General features: G+C 36.0%; 3 protein-coding genes across 3 annotated transcripts in view; 1 reads left to right on the plus strand and 2 right to left on the minus strand.

Moving 5' to 3' along the window:
• Positions 1–4,977, minus strand: part of HMMR (hyaluronan mediated motility receptor) — a 27,170-nt gene extending 22,193 nt beyond the window's left edge. The window contains exons 1-2 of the mRNA XM_015822741.1: positions 4,906–4,977; positions 752–850 (exon numbers count right to left, since the gene is read on the minus strand). Coding sequence (XP_015678227.1) covers positions 752–850; positions 4,906–4,951 — 145 coding nt within the window. The 5' untranslated portion in view covers positions 4,952–4,977. The remainder of the gene's footprint in view (positions 1–751; positions 851–4,905) is intronic.
• Positions 4,978–6,079: 1,102 nt separating this feature from the next.
• On the plus strand, positions 6,080–12,317 carry NUDCD2 (NudC domain containing 2). The gene is made up of 4 exons (XM_015822739.1): positions 6,080–6,306; positions 9,383–9,431; positions 10,195–10,346; positions 11,109–12,317. Exons 1-4 carry the CDS (start codon positions 6,118–6,120, stop codon positions 11,190–11,192), a joined length of 474 nt encoding a protein of 157 aa, XP_015678225.1. The 5' UTR covers positions 6,080–6,117; the 3' UTR covers positions 11,193–12,317.
• Positions 12,318–14,479: 2,162 nt separating this feature from the next.
• CCNG1 (cyclin G1) overlaps positions 14,480–20,736 on the minus strand; it is a 9,957-nt gene continuing 3,700 nt past the window's right edge. Inside the window, exons 4-7 of the mRNA XM_015822742.1 lie at positions 20,091–20,169; positions 19,898–19,996; positions 17,858–18,052; positions 14,480–16,123 (exon numbers count right to left, since the gene is read on the minus strand). Coding sequence (XP_015678228.1) covers positions 17,861–18,052; positions 19,898–19,996; positions 20,091–20,169 — 370 coding nt within the window. The 3' untranslated portion in view covers positions 14,480–16,123; positions 17,858–17,860. The remainder of the gene's footprint in view (positions 16,124–17,857; positions 18,053–19,897; positions 19,997–20,090; positions 20,170–20,736) is intronic.

The raw sequence follows: 20,736 nt of genomic DNA on the forward strand, positions 1-20,736 counted from the left end.
AGTCCAGTTCAACCAATACACCATAAATTCTTTTTATATGAGCTTGAGATTGATCTCTAATCTGTTTAATCAAATTCACATCCTGTACTACAATACCAACTTTTTGATCCAAACTCCACCTCATGGACTATAATAAAACCATGAATATTCAATATTCTCTTGTTTCAAATCTCCCAGAGATTTAAGTTGCCAGTCTTGTCCTACCGGCAAAAGTAATTCTTTATATGAAACTTTATCCAATTTAACTCCCCTAGATATCCCTTCTATCATCTGTCCTGTGATTTATGACAGCTAATTGGGGGTGGGAATTGTACTTTGTTACTTTGTATCTGGGGGAAGGGAATTTAGTTTTTGGGTTCAACTATGTAGTGCCGATACTTTGTTTCCCAAATAAAATGTTCTTTAAGGAAGAATTTTGCCCTGAAGTTCTTTTGATGGGTTTCATCTATCGGAACCATGACACTTAGTTTGTCACTCACTGCTTAATTCTTAATTCCTAGAATTTTATAGGAAATAAATCCTGCTATGTTTGCTGAGAGTTGTTACAAAGGAGATAAATCAGAAAAGAGGTCCCAGTGAATAAGGTGTTATTCAACATCCAGGTGCTACACATTATCAAACTGCAATGTAAATTAGAAATAGACCATCTCCAGACACATGGTTAACATTAAAACAAGTAACCATACATATAAGTAAAAAGATGATGAAGAAACTTTGCAAAACCACTGCCATTCATAACTCGGTAACTTACCCATCTGCATCTTGAATCGATGAGACTTTTCAAAAGACACAGGTCCTTTTGATGGGTCTGAAGTTTTGATATCATAAGAGCCTGGTGGTGGGGCACAAGCTAGAGATGTGGGTAGGAGACAGATATTAATCAAAGTCAGAGCCCCAGTTACAATAAGTTTAATTTTTTTTTAAATAATCCATTAAAATTATTTAATTTAAACCTATGTCTATTTTATGGGTTTTTTCCCGTTTTCGTGGTTCCATTAAATGTAGAATATTTATGAACTCTTAATGAAATGCCCACATCACAAGGAGAGAGGGTAAATTGTATCTGTTCCAAAAAATATATAACTTGAGACCTTGATACAATTAGTACTTATTTTCAGTGCTTTTTTTAAAAATAAATAAATAAATAAAGGTGCCAGAACTCACACATGTCATACAACCCGCCTTGCCTACCCTACAAGGTTCCATCCAAAAAAGGTGTCGGAACTCCGTTCTGGGCATTCTATGAGAAAAAAAGCCCTGCTTATTTTAAAGAATACATTATCCTTTTGAATGATCTACCATGGACTATTTGGGAAGAATATTGTTTGAATTTTTTGTCACAAGATTTCAAAAAAATTCTCAAGTTGATGGCACCTCTAAAGAAGTGTTTCTCAATCTTAGAAACTTTAAGATGAGTGAACTTCAACTCCCAACATTATGGTCATAAGTCACTTTTTTCAGTATTGTTGTAACTTTGAATGGTCTCTCTCTCTCTCTCTCTCTCACACACACACACATATATATATAATGGCCATTCAAATTATCAGAGAATATATGTACACACACAAAGGCAGTCCTATTTTAAGTCGAGGACTATATCTATATCTATATTCTCTGATAATTTTTCTGCAAGGTAACTTTCAAACAGCACTCAATACAAACTGCTGTGTGATCTATTTTTGTGACAATGGAGTGGAAAAAAGGATGCTCAGTGTTTCCAAGGTCTATTCCAGAGGGGATGCTATGCTTCCAGCTGGAAAAAAGCACACACTTTGTTTGATGCACATATCCCACTCTTATTTGCACACTGACAAGTATTAACAAGCATAACTGTACATTATGTTTGTATTTTTTAGACTCATAGAAAGTCAGTTTGGTCTAGAAACCAGGAGACCGTGAGTTCTACTTTAGGCACAAAGCCAGCTGGGTGACCTTGGGCTAGTAGTCATTTCTCTTAGTCCAAGGGAGACAATGGCAAACCACTTCTGAAAACCTTGCCAAGAAAATAGCAGGGACTTGTTGAGGTAGAGTCCGAGAATTGGACATGATGCAATGGAATAAAAATAGATACTTATTCTTAATTCTTAAAAAAAACTTAATTCTTAAAAAGAATTATTATTGTTATCATTTTCCCTGATGGTTGGGATAAAAGGGGAAATGGAAGAACTATGTATACATTGAAAGTTAGTATCTTTATACGTATAGTAGCACAGACTGAAATGAGGCTCCTTTTGAAGACTGTATAGAAATTGATTTTGTGAAGTTTACATTATATGTATGTATTATGTTTGAATTTCAGTAATTCATACATCAGACTGTCAAGATACACAAGAATAAAAAAAATTCAGTACACGAAGTCTACACCAGTTCTTCAGGAGAAAAGTACTGTATATACATACCTTGATATCAATGAGAGCCGATCTCATTGGTAGCTTCACATTGCAATGAACATTCAGTTTCGCAGCTACTAAAAGTCTTGGCCCAGCAGATACAAAAATAGCCAGGGAAATGATTGAAGCTTGGGAAATGGGCCCCTCGTCAATCAACAGGGCTGCTGATTTACCACCAGCTTATCAGGTACTTAGGAGTTGAGGACTTACCAGCACAAGGAAACAACAGCCAATAGCCAGCCAACAACACTCCAATTAATAAAAAGTTACACAACCAGGCACCACATAAATACCATGCATAGAATAGCCCACAGCACACATTTCTGGCAGAAAGAAGTTCTCTGAGGATAGACTCCAGCAAGAGTCTGAAACCTCGGAAGACTAAACCTCTGGTCCCGGTGACCAACCCAGATTGGGCCCTATAGTTTTCTCTCTCTAGTGTCTAATCCTAGGGGTTCCTTGGCTTGTCAAATAGCTTTGGGAGATGAAACAACTGAAGAGATTATACTGGAAGACCATGAATAAATATGCTCATACCCATGTTTGGGTTTGCACTGTGGTGATAAAAATGGCAACATGCAGTTTCTGCTCTTATTGCATTTTCAGATTCTTGATAGTTCAGGGTGATGTGTTTATTATTAGAGAAAAATGCTCAGAACAATATTATAGATTGCTGTAAAATTCTCCACAGACAAAAATCACTCATACTGGTAGTAACATAAATGGGATAACATCTCTCAATTTGATCTGAGATTCTTTTGATTTCATGACTCCAAGAAAAAGAATAAGATCCTCTGCAATATTTTTATTTATTAAATTTATATACCACCCATTTTACCAGCAGGCTGGGTGGCTGAAGACTGGACTATATGGCTAATTAAGGAATTGATTAATGCCTCAGAAAGGAGAAAATACCACCAACCTTGATAGAGACAGTGATAAGCAATCTGTTTAACAATATATTGTACACAACTGAGATTTCACAAATTATTGGGAACCCTGATTTCTTCCTTCAGAAAAAACATAATTTCATTTGAAGATTTATTTTGTTAGCAATCTTGTATTCAGTTAGAATTCAAGATATTTCCTGAGATTTCAACTACTAAAGGTACGTTCCAGACCTCTAGAATGTAATTGCACAGCTGCTAAGGATTGCATTGGATTTGTGACATTAAAGCAACAGGAAACTCCCTGTTATCTAGCTCTGACCTTATCTTGGCTTGGAACTAATCAGGGTTATATCTGGCTACAACCTGAGTAAGAAACCTCAAGAAATATCAAAGTTGAGAATATTTTTAAAAAATCCAGAATGCAATAACAAACCACTTGTAAAATGTTGCCAATATAACAAATTGAATTCCTCCATGAAATTATCAGGAGTTAAATTCAGCTCCAAAGGGGCTATGTTTACCTTCCTAAATTTCTAACTGGGCCTTTCATTATTGATTACTATTGAACATGATCGAACCTTTCTATCTGTACATTTCCATATCTTTCCATTTAATTCTATTGCTCAGTCAGTTAGTTTACATGAAGACTGGAGAGGTGGGAAGGAACCTAATAAGAACCATTTTTGCATCACTTCAAGAGCTGGATGCACTAACCCTCCTATTGAAATAGCTTTTTCTTTTTTTTTTTCTTCTGACCCACCAGCAGATAAATGATCTGTTTGATCTCCACCTTTTTCTTCATGAGGTTTGCAATAGTTCACTATGAAAAGATGAGTGTTTAGAGAGCCAATCAGGTGTCATCTTGTTTTGGCAATGAGCCAATCAGATCACAGTAGGATTCAGTTATTGATGTCATATATTGAAGCTGAGAGGAGGACATTTGTCAGTGTTGATCGCTATCAAGTTGGTTGGGGTTTCTTGTTTTCTTTCATTTAGTGAGCTTGTAAAACATAAAATTAAAGTAATGGTACAAAGAGTTGACTGGTTGCCCAGAAAGCGATGCAAAATAGTATTATTAAGTGAACAAGGCTACAATTATAAAGAAATTAGAAGAAAAATTGGTGAAAACTTAACCAAAGGTGGCATTTCTACTGTACACTTTTCCCAAAAGGTTTCCACAATTTTGGCCACTACTGTAGATTGATAATAGCTCTATCCTAGTGCATTAGAATGTTACATGTAAGCCAAGCAATTCCAAGTTTTTTTTCCAACAATGCTTTACTACCCTGTTACTTTGCAGCCAATGGTAATGCTGGCTGGCGATAATGGAAATTATAATCCACTTCATTAGGAAAGCTCTGGATTGGGGAAGGTTGTCTTATTACATGATAAAGGAAGGAAATGGTGATAGAATGATACCCCAAATATCTCAGGAACGGAACTTCATACAATTTACGATTATTTTGGAGACAGAAGGTTGCACAGAAGTGCAGCAAAGTAACGCGGACGGAGAGGTGTTCTCGCGCAAATTTTCCATCCTGCTCGAAAAATATATTTTTAAAGATCTTTTCGTTCAGAAGAGCAACCACAGCCTCTGGAAAAACAAAACAAAACCATTCACTTACTTGGTGCCTCATTGAAGCGCTTGATGGGAGCCTTCGGAAACGACATAACCAGCCTGCAACTTCCCACACCCAGAACGAACAGAACAAATTCAAAAACTGAACAGGATCCCGCCCGCTTTAAGGCACGCCCGAATCAGCCAATGGGAGAATTCGACCGGCGAATTGGTCAACAAATCAGGGGTCCACGGTGGAGCTTGCGCCGTAGGAGGGCGGATAGATAATTAGGTAATAGATAGATAGTAAAAGGTAATAGATAATAATAGAGATTGCGAAGCTAGGAATGGTGCGATATGATTTTAGACTCCCATACTGAGTGCAAGGAAATATGAACATAAATGATTGATAGTTTGAGGCTGTAAAGTAAAATGAATATTTAACATATTTTAGACCCTACTTGTTGTTTTTCCTAAGTATAAACCTACGGCGTGTCCGGTTGTCAATAATATATTGTATGTTGTCAAATAAAAATACATTTTATACTGTGCACATAGAATGCAGTTTCCAACAGGTCAACTGGATTGTGGATTTATATTTCCGAGCTTGGCATCTTTTTACTTTCAGGTTAATCCTGTTTGAATTCTCATAATCTGCTGGCCAGTCAATTATTTTGGGAACTGAACTCCAAAACATCTCTCGGTCAAGAATAACGTAGATGATTATAGGACTGAAACATTGTTTGTAAACCCTTTCTTCACGCAAAATCTTGTTGGTCTGTGTGAGCAGCAAAATTAAATGTGATTTTATTTTAAAGCGACTCGTATATCTACGCCTGTTCCTTTTTTACTAGCACTGGGCAAACAAATTTACCAAATGTGCCGGGTAGCAGTGGGGCTTTCTCAGTCTCAGTTCCCCGTATTGTCTCTCTGTAGTTCTCGACAGGCTGTCGTATTGCTTGTCTTAAGGCTTTTTCATTAATAAAATGAAAACACATTGAGAGAAAACAACTAGAAACTTGAACCAGCTGTTCCCACCCAAAATGGTAGATTGTAATTAGTTGTGAAACGCTATCACCACGCACTCTACACTTTTTCTCCCGCTTCTAGTTCTATGGGCGGTGTCGTAAGAAGCTGGCGGAAGCCTGGCACGCTTGGCCTCGCCCCCCCCCCCCCGCGGTTTCTACCGGAATAGTTCCGAAGACGGGCGAGGAGATCGGACGAGCGGCAGCCGCGCAAAGGCGCATGCGTCTTTTTCCAAGCTTGGACAGCCAAGTGGATGTCTGCGCCGTTCGAAGAGCGGAGCGGGCTGGTGCCCTGCGCCACTCCCTGGGGCTGCTGGTACCAAACCATAGAAGAGGTCTTCCTCGAGGTGAACGTGCCGCAAGGGACCCGTGCGCGGGACGTGGAATGCAGCCTGAAGAGCCGGCACCTGGCTTTGACCGTAGCGGGGAAGGAGGTGCTCAAGGTACCTCTGCAAAACAGGAGAGAGAGAGAGAGAGCAATTCCTTCCATGCTGGTTCGGTTTAGTCCTCACGATGTGACATGGGAGAGCGTAGCGCAGACTTATTGCTGCGTGGTCTCGTATTGAGTTTTGCTTATTGCTTCTGCTCTACTATACTACACTTTTTTTGGGGGGGCGGGGAGAGGGTGTGTGTCTTCAAGTCAATCTTGACTCCGGGTGATTGCCTGGATAATGTCCTGCAGTTTTGTTGGCACGATTTCGGAAGGGATTTGCCAGCAAATCACTTTTTATCATCATTTTATCATTTCCCCTAGAAATCAGGAGTTTGTGAGTTTTAGTTCTGCCTTAAGCATGAAGCCAACTGGGTGACTTTGAACCCATCACTCTCTCTTTCTGCCCTAGGAAGGAGGGAGTGACAAGCCACTTCTGAAAGCCACCTTGCAAGAAGACTGCAGGGACTATCTCAAGGGAACTTGTGGACTGGACACATTGATTAATAAAAAAAATATCTAAGTACACAGATTATATTTAGAATTCTGGAACAGACTGGCTAATTGCCCTACTCTCATCTTGAGTACTGTATATAAAAGATTCTCAGTCTCCTATCTATCTCCTATCTTAGGCAGAAAATTCAGATTCCTAGTCTATCATTGACGGAAAAAACTCCCAACAGTAAAGCTAAGAATACAGTTAGAAGAATAAATAATATTTGTGTTGTATAATCTTTTTAGATGCCAGTCTGTCTTGACAAGTTGATGAAAATGTAACATTTGTGCTACAGGTAGTCCTCAGTTTATGACCACAATTGGGATTGGAATCTCATCCATTGAATAAATAAATAAAGTTTTTAAGATGTCATGTGACTGTTTTGCTAAGTGACCACAATCCCAGCACTTTTGGTTGCATTGTTAAGTGAGCTTGTAGGATGTTAAGCAGAGATAGTCTGAGGTAGGGAACAGGCCTGCTTTGGGGTTGGGGGAGGCTTTGCACAGGCCACATGTGAGTCTCCCTTTGCTTATGAGATGAAAATCCTCCCTGCCGAAATTCAAAAAGGATTCTTATCGCCCATGTAAAGGGACACTTATGCACAGCCTGCACTGGACTTCCTAGGGCTTCCCCCAACCACCTTGTGCTCCCTATCTTACCCACATTGCTTCTCAACTGAGGAACTGAAAATCCTGCCTGCTGAAATCCACAAAGTTGGAATTCTTTGGAAGGAAGTCCTTCAACCAGCCCAGAAACAAGAGAGAGTCCTCTTGGCAGGCAGCAGCCGGTTGTAACCTTCCCTGCTGGCTTCCCCAATGATGTTCTGGGAAAACCAGTGAAGAAGATTACAAATGGTGATCCCATGATCATGGGGCACTTGGCAACCGGTTGTAAGTGTGAACACATTTCCAAGCACCCAGATTACAGTCATGTGACTGGAGGGAGTAATAATAATGATAATAATAATAATGATGATAAAAGTTGGAAGGGACCTTGGAGGTCATCTAGTCCAACCCCCTGCTCAGGCAGGAAACCCTATACCATTTCAGACAAATGGCTGTCCAGTTTTTTCTTAAAAACTTCCAGTGTTGGTGCATTCACCGCTTCTGGAGGCAGGTTGTTCCACTGGTTAATTGTTCTAACTGTCAGGAAGTTTCTCCTTAGTTCTAGGTTGCTTCTCTCTTTGGTTAGTTTCCACCCGTTGCTCCTTGTCCTGCCTTCAGGCGCTTTGTAAAATAGCTTGACTCCCTCTTCTTTGTGGCAGCCCCTGAGATATTGGAACACTGCTATCATGTCCCCCCTCGTCCTTCTCTTCGTTAAACTAGACATACCCAATTCCAGCAACCGTTGTGTGCTGCACAGTGTGTGTGCTGATTCATTCCTTATCTTTGGAATTATGGCTTTAGAATTAAAAACCTGTCTATAACCTTAGGTGTCACTAAGCAGTTGGCTACTTAATCATTTCTTTCTGCTTTCCAAAGGGGATGCAATTTGGAATTAAAACTTCCCCCATTTTTAGCAGGATAGAGTTCAAGTGCAAGAAAAATAAATGGTCGTAATTAAGGTTGGAATTTTAATATATTAGAATCTTGAAGGCCTCAATTAAAATAGCCAAATCTATAAAAAAAGTGACCTTCTCTTATGCAATAATTGTACTGTTAAGCAAGCTGACCTTTTTTTTTAGAAAATTTTATTGATTTTCTAATTTTACATTTAAATATTTGAAAAGCAACGTGGCATCTAAGTTGATCAATAATTCAATAACATACAAGTTATTGAACTGAGATCTTTAGTACAGATCTCAAACTATTACATTAAATATTTCCTCTCTTTTCCCCTTGGTATTTACTGTCTCATATTTAAACTGATACAATTCTTATTACATCGACTAAATAAAAATAATTTTCTTACATTTATCAGTAATTTTTAATCTATACATATCCCAGTTACTTTAACATTCAATCCTTTTAGACAATCAATGTCCTAATCAGTTTTTAGTTTCCCATCAATAATCGAATTCAACGTCCAATATTTATAATTTCCAAATTTTAAATAACCCCAATTCCCTTTATCATGATTCACCACAAGATCTAATGTTCAGGATACACGTCTTATCTATTTGAATTCTCATCATCTTACATCAAATAATAATACAATATAACATTCTTATTTTCTGGTAATTTCCAAATATCTTAAATTTAGTAACCAAAATTTCTCTTATTTCAACATTTAATACTTCCTCTCTTTTTCTCTTAATATCCACTATCTCATATTTAAGCTAATAGTTTTTATTATTACCACTAAGTAAAAACATATTTATTACATTAATAGATTTTTAGCTTATATATATCTTAATTATCTTTACATTTAACCTTTATAAGCAAATCGATGTTCAAATTTAACTGTCAATATTTATATTTCCAAGTTTTAAATGATGTTTTTGATGTGCTACTAAATCTAATATTTAGTAAAGTTTACAAAATTATATGCAAAACTACAGTATTTCTGTAATCAATTTGTGATATTCAAATATTATAAATCTATAATATTTGCTTTTGAAATATAGGTTTTATATTTTTAATTTTTTTTTCAGGGTAATCTGTTTGACTCTACAATAGCTGATGAAGCAACCTGGACACTAGGTAAGATCTGTGTTTCAGAGAACTTTACATAACAATATAGTTTTATATTAGTTTGAATTTTTAATTATTTTTTAAAAATCACATGGAAAATGATATTTTGTAAGGACATGGGAGATGTAATTTTGGCTACCATTTTTCCCTTTTGGCAAAATCACAAATCTTGTCTCACTTATTTTGGCCATGTCATGAGGGAATTCACTAGAGAAAGCAATTGGAAGAGTTAATGATAAAAGCAAAGCAAGCCGCCAGAGAACATGGTAATTAAACATCATCAAAGCTGACAGCAACCAGAACATGGAAAAACTTAAAGAAGTAGTGCAAGATCAAAAGATGTGGAGAGATCTGGCCCATAGAATCATCAAGAGTCAGACATGAGGCTGAATGGATAAACATCATCACCATCATTTTCTTTTTCTCAAGGTTTTTTAAAATAAAAGGAAAGCAGTTGTTAATCTCTATCATTAGACCCTGTCCCTTCACTCTGGAAAACTAATGAGGATGGTCTACATAATTTGTGTTGCACTTTCTTACAGTTCAAAATATGAACATTTATTATGATTATATACCATCAAATTAGTGCTGAATCTTAGGGATCACGTAGATAGATTTTCTCCAGGATAATTTGTCCTCAATCTTGTTTTCTAACAGCCTACTCTTTGTTCTGTAATTGAGTCTATCCACCTAATCATCCTCTTCTTTCAAATAATTGTTCCAAAGATAATTGTGAATAAATCCAGTGTTGTTGTTTTTTTCATTTGAAAAGAGGATCAGAAATTGATACGAATCACCTTGACAAAAACCAACCGTGATGCTGGAAACTGTTGGAGTTCCCTGCTTGAGAATGAGTATGCTGCTGATCCATGGGTTCAAGACCAAATGCAAAGGAAGCTTACATTAGAAAGGTTCCAGAGAGAGGCAAGTCAATAGATATTACCCATATTGTAAAACAATGGTGGCCCAGTAGTTAGAATGCAGTATTGCAAACTACCTACAACTAGGAGTTCGATCCTGACTGGTTCAAGCTGATTCAGCCTTCCATTCTTCTGAGGAGAATGGAGGACCCAGATTGTTGTGGGCAATATGCTGATGCTCATAAACCCCTTGGAGAGTGCTATAAAGCACTATGGAACAGTATATAAGTTTAAGTGCTATTGCTAAGTGCTATTTTCATTTAAAACACTATTTCATAGACAAGGCTTTATAAACAAATCAAAATTAATTTGAATATATCATATTTATAGACCACCTATATCAGGAAATAATTATCATATACATCATATACTGTTATCGGACGTCCTATATTAATTTACCAGGATCAAGACTCATGGAATGTACTTTAAATACATTCTGAAATTTAATTTGGATTTCAAATGTGTTACTAATGTTGCTAGAGCACAGCTGGTTGTTTTTACATTAAGCTTTATTTAAAAGAAAAACGAGGGGACGATGGAAGAAATACAAATGGCATTTGGATACGTGTAGGTTATAAATATTATGAAATAAATAAAAATATATACAGGTAATTTAAAGTTATTTGTGTTTTTCAGGTGCTAATACAGTAAATGGAAAATGTTAAGAAGAGTACATAACAGAATTCTGTGTAGTCTTAGTTTGAAATATATCCCAGTAAGCATATTCAGCAAGAGTATAAATAAAATGCTATGCCTTCTCTTGCAGAACCCTGGATTTGACTTCAGTGGAGCAGAAATTTCTGGAAATTATACCAAAGGAGGGCCAGACTTTTCTAGTCTTGAAAGATAGTGTGTCCTTTCAGCTATATTTCCTCCAGTTTCTACAAAGTGCAAAACATTAAGCTTCAAAATAGCTTACTGGTTTTCTTCTGAACAACCTTAAACCATAAAATAATGATTGTTACCAGACTTGCACTAACAGTAATTAAAAATGACATTTCATGCATACTCCGATCAAAATTATTTGTATGATGACACTGTTGTGCAAGGTTAACAGCATACAGTTTCAGTTGTTACACTTCAAATAGTTTATTGATATGCTAGTAATATTTTTTTTTGAAAGTCTGTGATCTGGCTTATTCTTTGGCAAAGCAGATAAATAAAAAACATTACTTCCTAAATGCTCTGGCTTTCTCCACTGTCAAATAACTAAAATAAACTTTGAAATTATATTTTCAAATACATTGTTGTGTGGTATAAGAACACATTTTGAAGGCAGGATTTGCCATTCTGAAAATTTGTATTAAGCCAATTCCAACACTGTATTTTACTTAGAAGAGTCATTAAAACTACTAATGTTAAAATCTGGTATAATTAACATCTTCCATAATTTTGTATCAAATTGTACTGTCAGTCAAACCATAACATGCAATACGATAGCCTTGGGTAAAGCCATTTAGTGTTCATAAATTTATCCCTGACTTACTTTATAACAGGAGCTCCAGGGTGTACATTCTCTTAATGAAATTCAGACAACCATTTTAGCTATTCCATGCCAAAGAAGATTTTTGACTTTTGTTGTTTTGACTATGGGCACCTTTGTGTTACATATCAAACTGTCTGGAACACTTCATAGAATAATTAAAGCATGTGTAACTTTTTCATGAAAGATAGTTCTGCTTACACTGGTACTTATGTTTTTCTGCAGCCTAAGGTGTGATTTATAGACAAGCATGTAACATAAAGATATAAAGATCTGGATTGTATCCAGTGATGCTATTTGGACTACTCAAATAGCTCATTTTTGCATCCCAAATTGGCTCCAACATGTTAGGGTATATGTTAGGATATATATGGACAAAAAATGAGCTGAATTCTCATTCAGTGATTGGAAATTTACTTGGACAACATAGCATATATCTTTTGTTTATATATGTAAGAAGGAAGAACATACATCATATGTAATTAAAAATTCTAATAGTTGTGTCACACTTTGTTTTATGCTTGCATGCCGTATTTTTCCATGTATAAGATGCACCCTTGTATAAGATGCTCTGGCATGCGTATTCCAAGCTTACAGCAAACAAAGTCAGCGCTGGGAGCAACCGCCTCCCAGCTCTCTAAATAGACGCCTCCCGGCCGGCCCCACTCCCCACCCACTTAACCAGCATTCGGCACAATGAGCATGCATAGTCAGTTCACAGCAGCAGCCTTCCGATGCTGGTAAACAAACCGGCATGACCACCAGCATGACAGCAAGGCAAGGGAAGCGAAGGCAGGTTTTAAACTCCGTTTCTCCACGCCGATCAGCTGTTCGATGGAGCACCAAACAGCTGAGCTGGCAAATCCGGAAGTTCGGCTGGCCACTATTATTGAGCAGGGCAGCCTTGCAGCTGCGTTCCACAGGGTCCCCAGCCAGCATACAGGTATGAGGGAGGGAAAGGGCTGCCGCTGCTATCCATGCTGCTGGTCCCATTTGCTGCCTCCGGACGCTGCCATCCAACGATCTTGCCCCCTCCTCCCTCCTGTTAGTGGAAAGCCCACGGACTTGACACCGGCACCAGGCGGCATGGCAGCGGCATGTAAAGAACCCACACAGGCATGCCCTGAGCTGCAGAGGTTACTATTTTTTCGTGTATAAGACGCTGCACTTGTATAAGACACACCTGATTTTTGAACGGTGTTTGCAGGAAAACATAGTGTCTTATACATGGAAAAATACGATATATCTACTCATCCAATTAACAGAATGAGAGTTAATTGTAGTCTGATTCATTCCCTAACCACATGTACTCTATCTATAATTTTTGTATCTTTATGCTTAGACATGTTTAGTTATCTATAGTTAAGTGAAGTAGTAATTTTCATGTTTTAAAAAGATTTAAACTACCTCAGTTTGTTCTATAGTATGTTTTAATTGTACATTGCCAGGGTTCGTTAAGTGTTTTGTCTGCCAAGAATTCAAGGCTGCTATTTCAGCTATTAAGATGCCACAAACAGAACTTGTATTGTTTATATAAATTGAGGAAATGGGATCAATAAAATTGATTTTGTATGCCTAAAGAAGACTTGAAATACAAAGCATGAGGAAAGGAAAAATACATACACTAAACCAAGTAACATTCTCACAAATAATAGTACTTATCTGAGGATATTGGAAACAATTTCAACAAGGCAATGATCTTCAAACCATGATGTGCTCACAGGAAACAAAAGTATGAAGATTTTGGAATGATCTTTTCAATCCCTAGATGAATATTATTGAAAATATGCGATAAGTGTACCTTCAGATTTGCAGGCAAAGTGGTATTCACAGAAATGTACTATTTGAACATGAGAGCTTAAATCCTTGAATGCAGTTGTACATGATATTACCATTCTCTACAAGTAGGGTTCCAAATTGGTGCTCTTAACTAAATGCATTAAATCTAGGCTAGTAACATCTGGGGACTTCCAGATATATTTTATTATTCTTGGCCATATTGACTAAGATGACTAGAAGCTGAAATCCAAAACATCTAACCACCATTGGTGCAGTGGTTAGAATGCAGTATTGCAGGCTAACTGTCCACAGTCTGGAGTTTGATCCTGACCACCGCAAGGTTGACTCAACCTTCCAAGGTCAGTAAAATGAAAACCAGACTGTTGGGGGCAATATGCTAACATTTGTAAACTGCTCAGAGTGGCTGTAAAGCAATATGGAGTGGTATATAAGTGAGTGCTATTGCTATCCATAATCTAGGACCAGAGTATCTGACTTAAGTCACCCAACACCCTTTTCCAAATCCAGGTTAGTTGATCTGATATATTCTATAGACAAGGTAAGTTCCCGAAAGCCCATCTGTGATGTAATCAACTCATCAGGCTGCAAAAATATTTTTTTCTGAAAAACAAGTTGGTTTTTTTTGCAATAGCTGCAAGAGCATCAAAGGTGGGCTACACATTGCTGGCAAAGAGTGTTCCAGGTATGTGTCTGACCCGGCATAGCCAGGTCTTGTAAACAGCCATACATATCTCAACATATAGCCTTGTTTAAAGCACAGTAAATATCAACATATTTTGGAAAAGATTTTTCTTTTAAGAAAGTTACTTTCACAATCCAAGGCCAACAAATCAAGTCATGCAATTCCATTTCAATGTGTTTTATTGAAAGGTACTCTTGTTGCTTACACGCATAATAGGACATTTTGATAACAAGTTTGTTCCTTCTTGACATCGTAAACATCTTAAATATTGTTCAGTTTCAATCTTCAAATACTAAAGGCATGTTAAGATACAATTATTCAATTTAATAATGTCCATAAAAAATGATAGACTGAGGAAATATCCCATCAGTTTTGTTCTGAAGAGCAGCTTGCAATGAGGTAGAAATAAATGGTTTGTCCAAATGCTGGGTTAAACCAAAAACAAGTCTTCAGGTTTCTGTAATTGTAGTCATTTTCCTAAATTTCTTACTTTGATTCTAAATACAAGCCAGTCAGCTTTAAGTGAGTCATTAAGGCAATATGAAATTACACCAACGGTATATGTGCTAAAATTAAAAACGTAAGAATTGCTGCATTATCTTTCCAGTCAGCTCCAAAAATTCTTCCTAAGTAAAATCTATTCTAATTTGGGCTGAACAATGCAGTACACATTATGGTAGAATACATTCTCAAGTTGAAAAGATAATTAAAACTGCTTAAGGTAGCACACCACTAAATTATGTGCTTTGAAATCCATTTAACACAATGTTTTACTGAAAGCTTGATACCAATCCAAAGCCAGTCACATTCCCCTAAATATATGCTTAATATAAACACAGAACTTTTGCACTTCTAATAGAGTAAAAAAAAGTTTAATCCAGACCAGAGAAGTTTAAGCAGTGAAATGCTTAAATTTGTCTCACCAATTTTGGTACATGCAAGCAGAACTAAAGACCGGGGTGAAACACTATGGGCAAAATCTAAAATGTTAATTCTATTTTTAGACATTGCCCACATTCTCAGCTGGTGCCTGACTTGCATTCTTTAAACAGTTTTAATTTCCAGTGAATATAATGTACTTTCCAACTTCTTTCAAATATACTTTGCTAGAATCTGAACTGTAATGATACTTGTTAAAAATGTATTCTTTATGTTAACACACTGTAGATACAGACCATTAGATTTGGCACTTGCAGTCAGTGTGATCTAGGGCCAATATATTTTTCATTAGATTAGATTCACCTCTAATGTGAATCACAGTATAAAGGAATTATCTAATTTTGGATTAATTTGGAATTTTATGTTAACACCATTTCTCAATCATTATTACCATTACCATGAATCAGATGTAGCAATTTTCTTTCTCTTAGTAATGTTACTACTCTTCCTAGAAACTGTGTGTATATTTTATTAGTTTAGTGATGGTTATGTTCATTTTATACCACCATTTAGTTCAGAAGTGCAAGTATACAGAAGAACTATTCAGGATCAAGTTCTACGATGACTCACGTTTTCACATTTCCAGAGAGTAGATCAAAACAAAAGTAGCTGACTTGTTGGTATTTTAGACCCAAGCATTCCTTTACAAAAAAAAAGTCTTTAGTTCTATTAAAAAATTTTGAGTGGATTAAAAACAGTCTTGTGGCAACAGGCTATACGGTATATAGTTCAGAGGCATAAGTGTGGTTGAAGTTTAACATGAAATCAGGTCAGAAGAATCCAACAATTTCTGTTTCAGCACAGGAAAGCTTATATCCTTGTTGATTGAACATATGTTGCCAAACAATGTCCCATCCACTCTTCTTCAGGATTACCACTAAATCAAAGGAAATTTGAAAATTAATATTGTAACAGTACACTTATGCAAAAGTGGAGTGAATTAGTGTTGTTTACAAGTAGTGTGTTCTAAAAAAACAAACAGGAATTTCTCTCTTTTGAAGATTCCCATTTTTGACTATTTCACTGTTTATATCACAGGTAGCCCTATACTTACAACAGTTCATTTAGTGACTGTTAGAAAGTTACAATACCACTGAAAAAAAGTGGCTTAGGAAAGTTTTTCACACTTACGGCTGTTGTATCATCCCCACGGTCACATGGTCAAAATTTAGATGCTTGGCAACTGACTCACATTTATGATGGTTGCAGTGTCATGTGATCACCTTCTGTAACCTTCTGACAAGCAAAGTCAATGTGGAAGCCAGATTCACTTAACAATCATGTTACTAACTTAACAATTGCAGTGATGCACTTGACTATGGCAAGGAAGTTCGTAAAATGGGCAAAGTTCACTTAACTGTCTTCACTTAGCAACATAAATTTGGGGCTGTTGAGGTCATAAGTCAAGGACTTTCTGTACTGTAATCTTTGCTGAGTGCACTGTCATGGATAGCAATAACCCTGTCAGCAAGGCATTGCTGGAATGAAAGTTTAAAGTATCTGAAAGGTTCCTGGTTTTGCAAAGATGAACTCTATTCTCCCATTACTTAAGGTCTTTAAGATTACAAGTAATCTTCACTTGCTGACCACAACTGGGGATCAACAAATCTTTTGCTATGCAAACTCAGTCATGAAATGAAACCTCACAACCCACTTACAAAATTAATTTCAACTGTGAGTTATTAAGCAAGACATGACCAGACTTGCAGCTTCCAGCCTGCTTCTCCATTGATTCTGCTGGTCAGAGGCTGGCTGTGAAGGTTGCAAATGGCAATGACATGATTGTGGGGTGCTGTGACCATTGTAAATGTGTGACGGTGCTAAGCACCTGAATCACAATTACATGACCATTGGGGTGGTGTGATGGCAAGTTCAAAAACTGGTCTTAACCAAACCAGCATTCGGTAAGGGAGGACTCTATGTATGAAAGTACATTTACATGCATACAAGTAATAAGAAAACTCAACATTTATATTTCTCATAGTTTAGCGCTTTACTTCTTGACTATTAAATGTCCATCTACTGTGAATAGCTTTTTGTGCCATATTAAACTGAAGAATGCAGGCAAGTATATTAGCATAAAAAGGATTGAGATGGGTAATGCTCACAAAGTGCAGTTAGGATTGGCAACTATATACCTATGTAATGCAGTTGTTAAGTGAGACATAACGTAACCACAACTTGTGATTTCACTGCTAGCTTCTCCAGACTCTGTTGAAAGCCTGCTGTGAAACTCTCAAATGACAATCATCTGATCGCAGAGACATTGTGATAATCGTTAATTTGAAGGAACTAAGTTAAGGTACTTTTTCAGCACCTTTGTAACTTTGAACGGTCACTAAAAAGAGCAGTCACTTAGCGAGAACTGCCTGTATAAATGAAGCACATTAGGAAACTTGAGAATATAAAACTGACACTAGATTTCAGTAGGTTTTCAACATGTTTTCCTTACAAATACCTGATTAGTTTTTTTCTGAACCATATAAACATATGTTTTTGTTCATACAAAGTTATATTTTTCAGATTCCTAAAAAGATTGCTGCAACTTTTACATTATCTTTATTTCAACTCAAAAATTCAGACGAGTCAAAAACACTTTTAGAAAATTCACCTTTTAGGGACCAGTTTCTGGGATTGTGGGAAGATGGGCAATTCTATAATAACTGTGTTTCAGTTGCCGGGCTGTGCGACCAGACACAATCCATTTTAGCTTTTGTCCACTTGGCTTGGAACATTTGCTTGAGGAATATTCTGAGAGGCACTTTGATACAAGTTCTTTCCAAAAGGAAAATTCTCTACTATTTATCTATAGAAAAAAAGGGGGGAAATTAAAACCACTCAGTACCGCTCATGAGCAATCAATGCATGTTGATGATCAGGTAACACATAATGACTGACACACTTTTATCATGCAAGTTTAAAAATGCTTATTCAATGCATAATTTCAGTTTATTTAAGAGGATTTCAGGTTGTCAATAATTTTTTTTACTATAAAATTCTGGAAATATAAATATAAGGTTAAAAACTGATTTATTGAAGAAAAATACACCAAAATGCAAGCAGGTTGACAATTAATTATTAGTACCTGTCATAAAAAATTATGTGCAAGATGTTTTAGGTAAATAATTAAAAAGAGAATTCTAGAATGAAGATTCACTAGAAATAAATGTTATGAGGGACAAAAAAATAATTACAGTACTGTATGCAATATATCAGTGTCTAGGGGGAAAAATGTAAAAGAAAGCAGTATGTTTTCAAATAAATTTCTCAAAAAGGAGACTTCAGTGTTAAGTTACTGATTTACAATGAAATAGTTATGCATCAAAGAAAAAAATAGGAGTTAAAATTTATGTATCAATATATTCATACACACACATATAAAATTTATTCATTCATTCATATAGTCCATAAAATGAAACTGAAAAGGTCTTTCTCATACTCTCACCAAATTTATCTCTAATAGTTAAAAAAAAGATATTCTCTTCCAAAAGATATTAATGATTTAAATACATTCATAAGAAGGAATATTATTTAAATAGCTTCAATCCAAATTAAGAATTTAAAAGTCATAACAAATATTTTGAATTGTGTCCAGAAACATGAACTTGCCAGTATGTTTCTTACAATTTAATCCACTCAATTCTTCATTGCAGCAAATTGAATAATCTCAATTTTCCAAATACTCTGAGAGAAATAAATGACCAGTTTATGACTAGTTTTAAAAGTTGAAATATTCTCCATTTGGTCTTTAGGAAATGCAGGTCTTCTTCAAAGCCCTGATGTTTTTGATATTACCATTTAAGATTTCAGTCTTAAAAAAAGGTTTCTTATACTGTAATCTAAGAATGAACTTTTATATAACCAGATGGATCAACTAAAGTAAAATCCATGAACATACACACAATGTAATATAATGTGATCTGGAAAATAAGGATTGCTTAGTGTGTTATATTGGAACACATTGTGTGGCTAATTCAACAAATCATGGATAGTCTATGAATTAGTCTATGAACCTCATCATATTTCCACAAAAAGGTTTCTAAACTTGTAAGCTGTAGAAGTTTTCATTCATAACATTCATACTCTGCTGGCTCTTCACCACTGCCCAAATATCAATACCCTTAATCCAGGAACTACAGTATATCCCTTTTTCTAATGTCAGGTTTGCCCTTTAACTACCATTCTGCTGAGCAATAGAGAGGCACTAAGAAACTTTCTGATTGGAGCTCTAGCCAGCTTCTCCATTCCATTCAACAAGTAATTAAACCATGAGATCTGCTGAGCTGCACTATTTGCTATGACGAGAGTTAAACCACAGAAGTTATTTTAATGTTTAAAAAATAACCACCATTATCAAAACTATTTGCCAGGGATTGAAATTGTGCCTCCTAACAAAAACTTGAAATACCTTCAAAAATATATTTCCTGAAACTGTCAGCAAGGATTCTCCTGAAAATTATTCCATTTCTCTTGCCACCTACATACTTATTTCCGTCCTCTTCTAATCTAACTAACCCAAACATTTTTAAAAGAAAGCAACCTGTGGATGACATCTAGCATAAAAAAATAGTCATCATATTTCTATGATGAATTAACAAAAGTTAATTCAAAGTTAGTGAGGACATCAAAGAGATATTTAATTATGGCCTACCTTGGAATGTATTCGGAGACACTGTATTATTTCAACCAATTCTGGCACTTTCTTCTTTTCAGCTTCTAGGGCCATTATTGAAAGTGCCAACACCGAAGGCTAGTGGGAAAAAAAATAATTAAGTTCTATCAGCTATGTTAAGTTTTTGCAAAACTAATTGCTGAATTGATCACTAATTGATCATAATCCATACCTTTGCTTTTGAAAGAAGAATTCTGCAGTGGCACGCCTTTAGTTGGGCTTCAAGTCTCTCTAATTTAAGATTATCATTCCTGTATAAAACAAGGCGTAATTTGTTGATTTTCAATATTTTATAAAAGGATTACCACAAAGTAAAATATGAACTGAGTAGTTAGAAGATATGAAAAACTAAAAAAGTCATAAAGTGATTTTTTGAACTTAAATAAAAAACATATTACCTAATATTTGGCAACTCAACTCTAAATTCTCAAATTATAAAATTGCATCTAAATACAAACATGTTTCACTCATAGCATATTTAAAAACAGTAATTAATAAATAGTTGGGACCTAGAGTAGAATCAACTGAGGAAGAGTATTTTTGGTAGATAAATCAGAAACTCTTGTTAGAAACTTGCTTTGAGCAGGGAGTGAGTAGTTATAGAGGATTAGCAAAATTAAATATTGATTGCCCTTTATTTTCTGTTTTCATTTGGTTCCTTCCACGCAGTTCTGATACTATAAAATCAAAGCCACATAAGGACACTCTGCAGGATTGAGATAATTCAGGTTATTAAAGAGAGTTAACTCTGCTGTATATATCTGCGTGCAGATGAGCTACATTTGTATGAGATATGTTTTTTCTAGAAACCTCAAAGG

Source organism: Protobothrops mucrosquamatus, unplaced genomic scaffold (assembly GCF_001527695.2).
Source record: "Protobothrops mucrosquamatus isolate PMUCROS unplaced genomic scaffold, P.Mucros_1.0 scaffold1659, whole genome shotgun sequence".
In the NCBI taxonomy this organism is placed as follows: Eukaryota; Metazoa; Chordata; class Lepidosauria; order Squamata; family Viperidae; genus Protobothrops; species Protobothrops mucrosquamatus.